This window comes from Microcebus murinus, chromosome 3 (genome assembly GCF_040939455.1).
Source record: "Microcebus murinus isolate Inina chromosome 3, M.murinus_Inina_mat1.0, whole genome shotgun sequence".
NCBI lineage: Eukaryota > Metazoa > Chordata > Mammalia > Primates > Cheirogaleidae > Microcebus > Microcebus murinus.
The window spans coordinates 113,110,978-113,124,323 of NC_134106.1; the positions used below are offsets into that span (position 1 = coordinate 113,110,978).

A 13,346-nucleotide genomic window follows, 5' to 3' on the forward strand; every position below is an offset into this window, starting at 1 on the left:
AAAAAAAAAAGTTTTGCAAAGAAGACAAAGAGCCTTGAGGATGAGGAGCAAAGTGGCTGACCTGGGAAGTTGACAATGACCAATTGAGAGCAATCATTGAAGCTGATCCTCTTACAACTACATGAAAAGTTGCCTAAGAACGCGACATCGACCATTCTATGGTTGTTTGGCATTTGAAGAGAAGTGGAAAGATGAAAAAGCTTGACAAGTGGGTGCCTCGTGAGCTGACCGAAAATCAAAAAAATCGTCATTTTAAAGTGTCTTCTCTTCTTGTACACAAGAATGAACCATTTCTCAATCGGATTGTGGTATGTGATGAAAAGTAGATTTTATACAACCTGTGACCAGCTCAGTGGCTGGACCAAGAGGCAGCTTCCCAAAGCCAAAGTACTTCCCGAAGCCAAACTTGCACCAAAAAAAAGGTCATGGTCAAGGTTTGATGGTCTGCTGCCAGTCTGATCCACTACAGCTTTCTGAATCCCAGCGAAATCACTACATCTGAGAAGTGTGCTCAGCAAATCAATGAGATGCATCAAAAACTGCAACGCCTGCAGCCACATTGGTCAACAGAAAGGGCATGCGACAGCACGTCACACAACCAATGCTGCAAAAGTTGAACAAACTGGTCTACAAAGTTTTGCCTCATCCACAATATTCACCTGACCTCTCGCCAACCGACTAACACTTCTTCAAGCATCTCCACAACTTTATTCAGGGAAAACACTCCCACAACCAAGAAGATGCAGAAAATGCTTTCCAAGAGTTCCTCAAATCCTGAAGCATGGATCTTTACACTACAGGAATAAACAAACTATGTCTCGTTGGCAAAAATGCTTTGATTGTAATGGTTTTGATTTTGATTAATAAAGATGTGTTCGAGCATAGTTAAAATGATGTAAAATTTACGGTCTGAAACTGCAATTACTTTAGCACCAACCTAATATTTTTGTTATGAAAGCCAGAATACATGACCCAAAGACTCAAGAGAAAAAGCGCTTAATGGAGACTAATCCTTGATATAAACCACTGTTAGAATTACCAGACAAGAATTTTAAAACAGCTAATATAGCTACACTCAAAAACAAAAGAAAAAAACTGTGAAAAGGAACCAAATGAAAATTCTGGAGTTGAAAAATACAATAAAGCTTTGCATGGTGGCAGTATCATCATAGCAATGAGGTTTGTCTGAGGTACGATTATTGCTAATTGAAAACTTTTCCCAATACACCACCATAAAAACTTGAAATATAGTCGGCACTGGCAATTTTTGACAGTCTCTACAGAGACCGAAAAAATTAAAAATTAAAAAATATAAATTTCACTAGATAGCCTTAAAAGCAAATTGGAGATAAAAGAAAAATCAATGAACTTGAAAACAGAAAAAGAGAAAGTATCCAATATGAAAAAAGACTTACAAAAATGAATAAGCCTCAATAATCTGTGAAACAATAGCAAATTCTAATTTGTACGTAATTGTAATTCAAAAAGAGAGAATGAGGCAGAAAAAAATATTTGAAGAAATAATAGAAAAAGCTCCCAAATTTGATGAAAGATATAAATGTATAGATTCAAGACGCTCAGAAACTGTAAAAAGGATAAACACAAGAAAACCACCCCTAGGCACACCATAGTCAAACAGCTGAAAACCAAAAATAAAGAAAACATCTTTAATGAACCATGAAAAAGCCCCAAATTACACATAAGAGAAAACAATATGAATGACTAGTAACATCTCATCAGACAAACTGGAGGCCAAAAGACAGTAGAAACATCTTTAAAGTTCTGAGACAAAAAAAAACTGTCAACCCAAAATTCCATATCCAGCAAAAAATATCCTTCAAGAACAAGGACAAGGCCAGGCATGGTGGCTCATGCCTGTAATCCTAGCACTCTGGGAGGCCAAAATGGGCAGACCGCTCGAGGTCAAGAATTGGAAACCAGCCTGAGCGAGACCCTGTCTCTACTAAAAATAGAAAGAAATTAATTGATCAACTAAAAATATATATACAAAACATTAGCTGGGCATGGTGACACATGCCTGTAGTCCCAGCTACTTGGGAGGTTGAGGCAGGAAGATTGCTTGAGCCCAGCAGTTTGAGGTTGCTGTGAGCTAGGCTGATGCCACGGCACTCTAGCCTGGGCAACCAAGTGAGACTCTGTCTCAAAAAACAATAAAGAACAAGGGCAAAATAAAGATAATTTTAGATAAACAAAAACTTACAGAATTCATCATCAAAAGATCTGTAAGAAATGCTAAAGAAAATTATTCAGGTTGAAAGAAAATGATATTAGATGAAAACTCAGATCTTCAGTGAGAATGAACAGCACCAAAAATAGCAACTACATGGGTAAATTGAAGAGAGTAATTTTTTCCTTAATTTCCTTATAGTACACATGCTATTTAAAGTGAAATTACACTGAATTGTGAAGTATTGACATAGATGTAATACATACGACAAATAGGGCATAAAGAATGAAGTAGTGTCAAATGGACTTATAAAGTTGCAAGATTCTTACATTTTTACATAAAGTGAAACAATATATGTTTTTCTTTAGAGACAGAGTCTGGCTCTGTCGCCATCATAGCTCTCTGCAGTCTTGAATTCCTGGGCTCAAACAATCCTCCTGCCTCAGCCTCCCAAGTAGCTTCAGACTACAGGTGTGTCCAGCTCATATTTTTTCTACTTTTTGTAGAAACAGGGTCTTGCTATGTTGCCCAGGCTATTCTCAAACTCCTGGTCACAAGCAATCCTCCCACCTTGGCCTCCCAAAGTACTAGGATTACAGGCATGAGCCACCACATCTGGCCATAAAGTGGCACAATATTAATTCAAGCACACTACTACAGCCATTGCCTGCTTTCCAAATTGACACTGTATCTTAACTTCTCTGAGGCCCATAGAGGAACAGGGTAAAGAATAAACCTTGCGTTCAAAGCCTTCCCTCACCATTAGTCTAACACCACTCACCTGACGATAGGGGATCACGTCTCTGCGAGCAAACTTTGGTCTTAAAATGCAAAGTTTCAACAACTAACAAGGGTTCCTTTCTACATCAGGAAAACCAAGGAAAACACCAAGCTCTAAATGTAGTAAGCTATATTAATTAGAAATAAGTAATAGCCTTATTACTTCTGCTACTAAATGAGTTGAAATCTACATTTACTCAAGGCTCCCAACATGTCAAGCTTAGGAACTGAGCCTACTTAACATTTCATATAATGCAAAATTATATCTGAGAAACCGACCTTGATTTCCTTTATTCCTTTCTTTCCCTTTAAAGTTTCTTCCGCAGACTTTGTTTTCTCATTCTTCTTTACTGTTTCACTTACAGGTTTCTTTCCACTTGGTTTAACTCCAAAGAATTTCCGAATGTCCTAAAAGCAAAAAAAGAGATTCATAAGTAAACATTAACAGCATAAAATTCGAGTTTCAACTGTAAAATGGACAACTTTACACATGCACTGGCTTATCCTGAGAAATTTCTCCAAATCAAGATAGTTCCTTGTGTGCAGCAGCATTCTTTTTACGTGTAAAAGTTAACTGATAAAATTACCTGAGTTAAAAATAATTTGTCTAATGAAAAGTAATACTAATTCTCAGAATCTGGCCAAAAACAGAGCAAAAATAAGCAGGTGAAATTTTTGTTAATGATAGCACAAGGCAAGTAGTAGGTATTTATTGATCAGGTAGGCATACACATATCTCATCATCCCAGGCTCAGCTGGAGAGAAGACAAAGGTTTGAAGAAAACAATCCTTGTCTGTGGGACTTATACTCCAGTTTGAGAGAAGAATAACTCTCACACCTCTGATCATTCTTTTTTTGAGACAGAGTCTTGCTTTGTTGCCCAGGCTAGAGTGAGTGCCGTGGCATCAGCCTAGCTCACAGCAACCTCAACCTCCTGGGCTCAAGCAATCCTGCTGCCTCAGCCTCCTGAGTAGCTAGGACTACAGGCATGCGCCACCATGCCCCGCTAATTTTTTCTATATATATTTTTAGTTGGTCAATTAATTTATATTCTATTTTTATAGAGATGGGGTCTTGCTCTTGCTCAGGCTGGTTTCGAACTCCTCATCTCGAGCAATCCGCCCACCTCAGCCTCCCAGAGTGCTAGGATTACAGACATGAGCCACCGCGCCCGGCCTGATCATTCTTAATAACTAAAAACCTTCAAATTATTTTTCTTTGTATGATTTCCACAAAGTCCCAAGAAAAAACTCTGATGCTTATTGCAATATGCTCTATAATTACCCATGTTAAACTATAGAATTCAAATTAATCATACTGAAACATTTACAATGTAATTTACAATTAAAATCACTTTTTAATCCTTTGAATATATATTTTTCCCTACCCTTCTAAAATTTAGTTTTGAAGAAACTATGGTGTAGAGTAGAGGGAAGAGACCTTAGAAAGCTTTGGTTTGAATCTGTGCTCTAGTGCTTTCCACCTGTGTGACCTTGGGCAAGTTACTTTGTTTTCTCCTCAGTAAAGGGGGACTAATAATACCTTCCCTTTATGAGGCTTATGTATCTATCATAATTTTGGTTCATTAAAGAGCTTCCCTTCACCTCATTTCTGAACTAATATCCCTTCATATTACTGAAACACTGCATTTATAGTTATCTCTGCTAATAGACAAGCGTATAAAGAATACAAAATAATGAGAAAAATTTAGGATATGAATTCTAAAAAAACTGGGTTCAAGAACCAGCTGTACTTTGTTCCCTCTTCCTATCCTTATTATAATCATGAGTTTTCAATACTTTTTATCCCCCTAACCTATCTCTCTTTATTATATGAGAGAAACACCCACAAAAGTACTTTATAAAGTGTACAAAAAGTCAGGAATTATATCCTAGATCCTGGCAGTAATTATCATACTCTTAAAATGTCAAAAATCCCAAACAAATTTGTTACATACATACATACAAATCTGTTACACACACACACACACACACACACACACACACACACAGCTTTGTGGCTAAGCCAATAAATAAATGAGGTACACAGGCATGTTAAATTGGGGGAGAAAAAAGGTTAAAGACTTCCCTAGTTTTATATCCTCTTTTGTAAGTCTCCGCATACAGAAAAGTTACAAATCCATCCTAATCAAGTCTAAGTCTAGGGGGGGCCAGCGGGAGCCAAAAAAGGAAAAAAAAAAGTCTAATTCTAAAAAAATACTGCTTACAGAATGTATACCTCAGCAGTGAAACTGAGACATTTGTGTCAGATGCTAAAGAAGGGAAGAACAATAAAGAAAACCAGTCTTCTTTATAACTTGCAAAGAATCAAATTTCAGGCTGACAACTACTTTATTGCTTCCAGAGGAAATGAGAGTTTCACATCAGAGTTTCACTTTTGAAATTACACAGTGATTCTTCATCAAACAGTGGTGACTGTTTAAACATACACACAGAGAAAGAAGAGTGCGTGTGCACCACAGAAATACCAAACTGTACGCTAATAATCCAGTTAAAGCAAGCAGTGGTTTTCAACCTGTTTTAGGACCACAAGTGCTTCAAACCACAAAAAGAAAACAAAATATAATTCAGAGAACGAACTGTTGGTAATATTGAGCTAATTTATGTCTGTATAAAAACCCGCGCTGCCACTCAACACTGTTACATTTTTCCTTTCCTAAGCAATTCTCCCCACACTCACATCTCCTTTCTTTTCATTTCCCATTATTTTACCCTCCTTCCCCATACTCCCCATACTATGATGGCAGCATAAGGCTAAAAGAAATTACAGCATCTTGATCTAACTCAGTCTACACTAAAAATCTAAACTTTGGGGTAAGAATTTTCATCAGAATGGAAGCCAACCTGCTCACACTTTTTAGGACTACCTCCAGTGTGAGCAGCCATCTTGGGTATAAACATCTAAGAGGCAGAGATTAGCAATTTGAATGTGATTTCACCTGACTCTCTTAATTACCATTCCCTATCTAGTCCAGATCTTCAAATATTTCATGAAATGCAGAACAGGTCTAAGAGCTAATCATATCCCCAAATAATAGATCTGAACACCTTCCTTATTTGCAAAGAATAATTCTTACTGAGTGTATACGCAGAAAAATGAAGACATTTGTAAAGTGGTTTTTATAATGTTGCATGGAAAGGCCTTCAAAACAGAAGGCCTTTCTGCTAGAATCAAGGCTAAAAACCAACCATCAAGAAAGGCAGATCTTTAATCTGTCATGGGATTCGAGTTTAAAAAAAAAAAGAAAGGCAGATTTTACTACATAAAAATAAAACAAAAGATGCCATAAATAAAGTTAAAATACAAGCAACAGAGCTGGGCGCAATGGTGCAAATCTGTACTCCCAGCTACTCAGGAGGCCGAGGCAAGAGAATCACTTGAGCCCAGCAGTTTGAGTTCAGCCTGAGCAACATAGCAAGATCTCACCTGAAAAACAACAATGACAAAAAAAAAAAAAAAACACAAGCAACTAGCTTAAAAATATGTACAACATATGTAATATATAACAGGGCTCCTGCAAACCAGTAAAAGATAATCCAAAAGAAAAATGAATTAAAGCTACTAATAGGCAAAGTATAAAAGAAATACAAACAACCAACACACATAATAAAAGATGTTCAACTTCACAAATAATGAGCAGATAAATTAAAACTTGATTAAATTAGTTTCAAAAGATTGATGGTGTCTGGCCAGGCACGGTGGCTCACGCTTGTAATCCTAGCACTCTGGGAGGCCGAGGCGGGTGGATTGCTCAAGGTCAGGAGTTCAAAACCAGCCTGAGCGAGACCCTGTCTCTACTATAAAAAAAATAGAAAGAAATTAATTGGCCATCTAATATATATATATATATATATATATATATATAAAAAATTGGCCGGGCATGGTGGCTCGTGCCTGTAGTCCCAGCAACTCGGGAGGCTGAGGCAGTAGGATTGCTTAAGCCCAGGAGTTTGAGGTTGCTGTGAGCTAGGCTGATGCCACGGCACTCACTCTAGCCTAGGCAAGAAAGCGAGACTCTGTCTCAAAAAAAAAAAAAAAAAAAAAAAGATTGATGGTGTCCAAATACGTCAGGGACGTGGGGAAACAGACTACACACTACACAGCTGATAAAACTACACAGCTGATAAACACACTACATAGCTGATAAAAATAAAAACTGACATAAGTTACTTCATTTCTCTGTCCGTTAGTTTCCTCGTTATGCCACTTGTCTCATAAGATCCCTGTGAGAATCAGAGGTGGCAAACCAAAAATCTTTAGCATGGAACCTGGTTCTCTAACTCCAAATCTCCATCATAGTTTTCCACTTGACCATGACTGCCCCCTCATAGTTTTCCTGTAACTCTAAGGATCCATGTAAAAGTAGCTATACCCCAAAATTAGCAAAGTGGCCTTTTGCTTCACATTATTCCTGATACATTTGATCCTCACATGCTTACAGGCAGACAGTATGCCAGGGACTTAGGGCACAAAGTGAGCATTCCTTCATGAAGAAAATCCCCTCATGAAGCTATCTGGAAGACAAACTAGTATATAAAGAATTAAATATTATACAATTAGCTAAGACAAAGCTAATCATAAAGCTATCTGAGCACCAGAAGCACCTAATACAGACAATCTCAGGGACTGCTTCCCAAAAGAAACTCCTGAACTGGGTCTCAAAATGATTACGAGAGACCCAGAAATCCCACTACTGAGTATTTACCCAAAGCAAATGAAATCAGTATGTCACAGATATCTGCACTCCCATGTTTACTGAAGTACTATTTACAAGAGCCAAGATATGGAATCAGTCTAAGTTTCCATCAATGGATGAATGGATAAAGAAAATGTGGTATATACACACAATGAAATACTATTCAGCCATAAAAAAGAATGAAATTCTGGCCAGGCGCGGTGGCTCACACCTGTAATCCTAGCACTCTGGGAGGCCAAGGCGGACGGATTGCTCAAGGTCAGGAGTTTGAAACCAGCCTGGGCAAGAGCGAGACCCCTCTCTACTATAAATAGAAAGAAATTCATTGGCCAATTAATATGTATAGAAAAAACTAGCCAGGCATGGTGGCACATGCCTGTAGTCCCAGCTACTCGGGAGACTGAGGCAGAAGGATTGCTTGAGCCCAGGAGTTTGAGGTTGCTGTGAGCTAGGCTGACACCATGGCACTCACTCTAGCCTGGGCAACAAAGCAAGACTCTGTCTCAAAAAAAAAAAACAATACTTTCACTTTGAGACAATATTTCCTCTTCTTCAAAATTTGTTTTTATCCAAACAAATTACTTTTTTTAGAAATCCAAAATAGCTCTACATGTATAATCAATATCACTGATACAGAAAAGTCTAACACAGGCCTCAAGAACCTCTCTGAGTAAAACACCAGTGAGTGAAATGTAAATGTGGTCTGAAAAATCTCTGAATGGTAATAAATTCTAGCTAGGAAGAATTGGAAGGAACTGCATCAACTTCTTTCATTCAATCATTCATTTACTCATTCAAGAAATATTTACTGAGAGCCTTCTATGGGCCAAGCACTATTCTTGGTGCTTGGGATAAACAAAACAGGCTACATCTCTGTTCTTGTGACACTTTACACTCTATTTTCTGCTCTTAATGTTGCTGTCTTTAGAAAACAAAGCAGAGCAAAGAACAGAACAGATGAAATAAAGCACAGCAAGGGAACAGAAAGGGCACAGAAACTGCTTCTCCTACTCACCCTAGCATCTATTAAGTCTTCCTGAGAGGCTGCTCCCATGACAGTGAAAAGATAGGTTTCCATTCTTGCTGTGGCAAAGAGGATGTGTAAGGTTCTAAAGTCATAATATTTAATGTCACTGTCCCTTAGACTACCTTCTCAATGAAATACTATATCAGTGAAGTTTGCAGGTACCTGATCCAAAAATACAAACCAACTCAGGCAAAATTAAACATGAAATGGAAATAATTATCTAATTTAGGCTTCGAAAAAATAAATTATCCTATCATACCTGAATAACTGGGATAACTAAAGCATTTGAGACTGTTTCTGCCTGGTCTAGTGGTATATGTCAGAATGTAATATTTTCACCAGGGCCAATGTACTCTGATTATGGTTTTTATTCATCCAGAAGTCAACTTTTTACAACTGACTTCTGATCCAAAAAAATCAAATTTAAGCTACTTGAATGAACATAGAAATTACATTCAAACCAAAAATAGACACACAACATAATAAATACTATATTTCTCTAGGCTACATTATTCATTGTCATTAAATGTTTTAATAGCTTAAAGTCCTGCAAAAAGGGCTAGAAAAGATATTTTCATACCAATAGGTTTTACCTTCTAGTTGATTTCTTACTGGAAATACAAAGTTTATTTGTACTTAGTTACTCATCAAATATTTATGGACAATACACCATGTGCCACACACTATTCAGGAGTGCCCTAACTTTGTGGCCCCATCCCACTGTAGAGCTTACATGCTAATGAAGGAAGCTGTCATTATCTGCAACAAGTTGCCCATTTTTTAAAATATGACAAAACACGTGCCAAGTAAACAAAGTAGGTGGTCCATTCCAGTAGTTTTCACGCTTTTGTGGATCTGATTAAAGCTATGAATATTTCCCACAGAAATATATAAAAGTAAACAGACAAACAAAACTTTAATGCAATTTTAGGAGTTTTCCCCTGAAGACCATGAGTCCCAAGTTAAAAATCAAAATCTGGTGGAAACAACCCAAGTGCCCATCAACACACGCGTGGATTAATAAAATGTGGTATATGTATACCATGGAGTACTATTCAGCTATAAGAAGCAATGGTGATATAGCACCTCTCATATTTTCCTGGATAGAGCTGGAACCCATTCTACTAAATGAAGTATCCCAAAAATGGAAAAATAAGCACCACATGTACTCATCAGCAAATTGCTTTCACTGATCAATACCTAAGTGGACATAAAGGAATAACATTTATGAGGCGTCAGGCAGATGGGCGGGGGGAGGAGGGGATGGGTATATACATGAATAATGAGTGCAATACGCACCCTCTAGGGGATGGACATGCTTAAAGCTCTGACTGGGAGGTGGGGAGGGGGGGAAGGCAACACACGTAACCTAAACATTTGTACCCCCATAATATGCTGAAATAAAAAAAATTTAACAAATAATACAGTATTCTAAACTTTAATCAAAGGTACCAGTCATAATAAAAATTTAAATATCAAAAAAAATCAAAATCTGCACTCACACCTACTTATCCTCAGTACCACTTATATCCACACTGATACCTCCTAAATCTTGCATCTCCACTCTAGATCTTCTCTGAGCTCCATATCCACATAGCTAACATGTAGCTGAATACACCTCTATCCAAATGCCCCAAAGGTGCCTCCAACTCATACTGACCAAAGCTAAATTCACCTTCTGCTGGAACTTGCTTCTCTCCTTTTATTCCCCATCTCTATGCAAAGCACCACCATTCACCCAAAACAGAAACATGGCTACCATCTTTCCTCCTCATTCTGACCCTCTACCTAATCATCTTACTTAAAACTATCTCCAAAATACTGCTATGCTCTCCTGTCTATTCCCATTGCCACTGTCCTGACTCAGGATTTCACTTATTTACTTAACATACCCTTATATAGGATTTATTCTGTGCCATGCAATGATTTAAGTACTTTTAAAATACTCATTTAATCCACATAACAAAACTATGAAGTTGTTAACCCCAATTTACAAATGAGAAAATTAAGAATGCCAACAAGACATTCTCTGGTAAAAAGTTTTGAAATCTAAGATGCTTCTAAATATAAGCAAAAAAAGACTTTTTGCATTCTCCTACCTTAAGGCATAACTAACAATTCTATAAAACTATCACAGAGAAGCAATGGCTGTCATGCAGCCCAAATACAATTTTATATATATACAATTAATATATTATATTAATACATATGCCAAGACAAATTAACAGACTTCGTCAAGCCTCAAAAACAAATCATGTATTTTTAAGTCTTCAACCTATACTAATTAAGTTTCCAACTTGGTTGGTTATAAATTTATTAATAGAGTTATAGATGAAAAAAATATTTTTGCAATAAACTCTCCTAAACCCACACAGAAGAGAACTATCATAATGACCTTTAGCTTTAAAAGCTCAGTACAAACTCTGATATGTATTTACTTTAAAGTATAACCAAATAACTGTAACTACTTTTTTCCACTACTGATGGGTTCAAGCAACAAAGCAGTTGTATTTGCCTATCAAAATATAGAAAGAAAGCAAATTACATCACTTGTGTTCACTAATCTTTGAAGACTACAGGGTTTTATGCAAAATAAGTACTGCAGTGCTCTGCAGAGTGATTGCAAAAATATATTTTGGCTTTACTTCTCTATTTTGAGAGTAACAAAAATATTAATATTTCTGGTTAATATTTAAGTGCCCGCCAAATCCATATGCAGAAATTGATTATTATCAACATACTTCACAAATCTACTCAAATATAAAAATTTTTTATCTTGAAAACAAATAAAATGCAAAACTACACATCTGACTAAAATATACAATGATATAACTGGTGGTAGCACAGCAGAGAAAAAAATATGAGATAATTTTAAAGTATTTAAAATTATATTAAGGCTTTATACTTTGAAAGCAAAGAAAAGGCTATTATAAGGCTTTCCCCCTAAGATCAAGAAAAAATAGAATGTCTTACCACTTGTATTCAACATTGTAGAGGTTCTAACAAATAGAATTAGGTCAGAAAATGAAATGAAAAGCATTTTTGGACAAGAAGAAGTAAAACTATCTCTGTTTGCAGATGAAACAATCTTATATATAGAAAATCATAAGAAATCCACTAAAAAACTATGAGAATAAATTAGTTCAGCAAGGATATAAGATCAATACACAAAAATCTATATACTCTTGCAATAAATAATCCAAAAGTGAAATTAAGAAAACAATTCCATTTAAAATATCACACAGAATAACCGGGAATATATTTAACAAAAGAAGTATAAAACTCATACTCTGAAAACTACAAAATATTGTTTAAAGAAACCAAACAAGACAAATGGAAAGACATCCCATGTTCATGGATCAGAAGGCTTAATATTGTTAAGATGGCAATACTTCCCAAACTGATCTACATACTGAAAACCAGCTATGGAAATCCCAGCTGGTTTCTTTGCTAATTCTAAAATTCACATAGAAATTTAAGAGACTGGAATAGCCAAAACGATCTTGAAACAGAATAAAGTTGAAGGGCTCACAGGTCCTGATTTCAAAAATTACTACAAAGCCACAGTAATAAAGATAGTGCATTGTTGGCATTCGGATAGATCAATGGAATACACTTGAGAATCCAGAAAAAAACAAAAACCTCACATTTACAGTCAACTGATTTCTGACAAGAGTACAAAGATAATTCAATGAAGAAAGAATAGTCTTCAAAAAATGGTGCTGGGACAACTAAATATCCACATACAAAAGAATAAACTTGGATCCCTACACTTCACACTCAATATAAAAATTAACTCAAAATGGATAAAGTCCTAAATGTAAGAGCTAAAACTATAAAACACTTAGAAAAAAACATAAGCACAAATCTTCATGACCTTGGATTAGGCTATGGAAGACTTGAATGATGAGAAAAAGGCACATACAAAGATCTGGAGAAAGGGGAAGAATATTCCAAAGAGAGGAAAAGAGCAAGAACAAAAGCCTTGAAACAAAAAACAAACCAGCCTTAGAAGACAGAAGAAATCAGAAAGGTAAGTAGGGGCATTATAGGCCAAATACAAGTATATATGTTTAGCAAAACTGTATCACAGCACTGCTCCCAAGGTGACCATTTCACATAGTAAACTATGAAGTGAAAGGTGCCCCTACAGTGAAACAATGAAGCAGTTCAGATTACAATGTATTCAGATTGACCTGACAACTCTTCAAAAAGGCTGTCCCTTAGTCTCATAGTGTTTAGTTCAACTTTATGCATATTTTCAATAATTATACTAGTCAATTATATATACTGACTTTTTTAAAATGGCATCTCAAGTTTCATTCACATTTTGAACAATTAATCTCACAGCAATTCAAACTGTTTACATGGCTTTTTTATTCCTTTTATTTTTCATTTTGTTTTTATTCCTTTTTTTAAATTTGTTTACTTTTTACTTTTTTTTTAGATTACATCTTGCCATCCAATGTTTTTATTCCTTTAATAGATAATACATTTACATGATTCAAAATGCAAAAGGGTAAAAAGTCTCCCTCTTACCCTGCCTCTCAGGCATATACTTCCCATCTCTAGAGGCAATAAATGTTATCAGTTGTAGTCCTTGTGCATATTTCCAGGGAGATTTTATATCTTG

General features: G+C 36.1%; 1 protein-coding gene and 1 non-coding gene across 5 annotated transcripts in view; one reads left to right on the forward strand and one right to left on the reverse strand.

Moving 5' to 3' along the window:
* The window catches only part of RFC1 (replication factor C subunit 1), an 82,596-nt gene that overhangs the window by 66,333 nt on the left and 2,917 nt on the right, over nucleotides 1–13,346 (reverse strand). For all 4 annotated transcript variants that reach the window (XM_076001190.1, XM_076001189.1, XM_020282241.2 and 1 more), the window contains exon 2: nucleotides 3,248–3,376. In XM_076001190.1, the coding sequence (XP_075857305.1) occupies nucleotides 3,248–3,376 (129 nt within the window). The remainder of the gene's footprint in view (nucleotides 1–3,247; nucleotides 3,377–13,346) is intronic.
* On the forward strand, nucleotides 1,144–1,286 carry LOC142870248 (U4 spliceosomal RNA). The gene has a single exon (XR_012918685.1). It is a non-coding gene; the product is annotated as a U4 spliceosomal RNA (small nuclear RNA).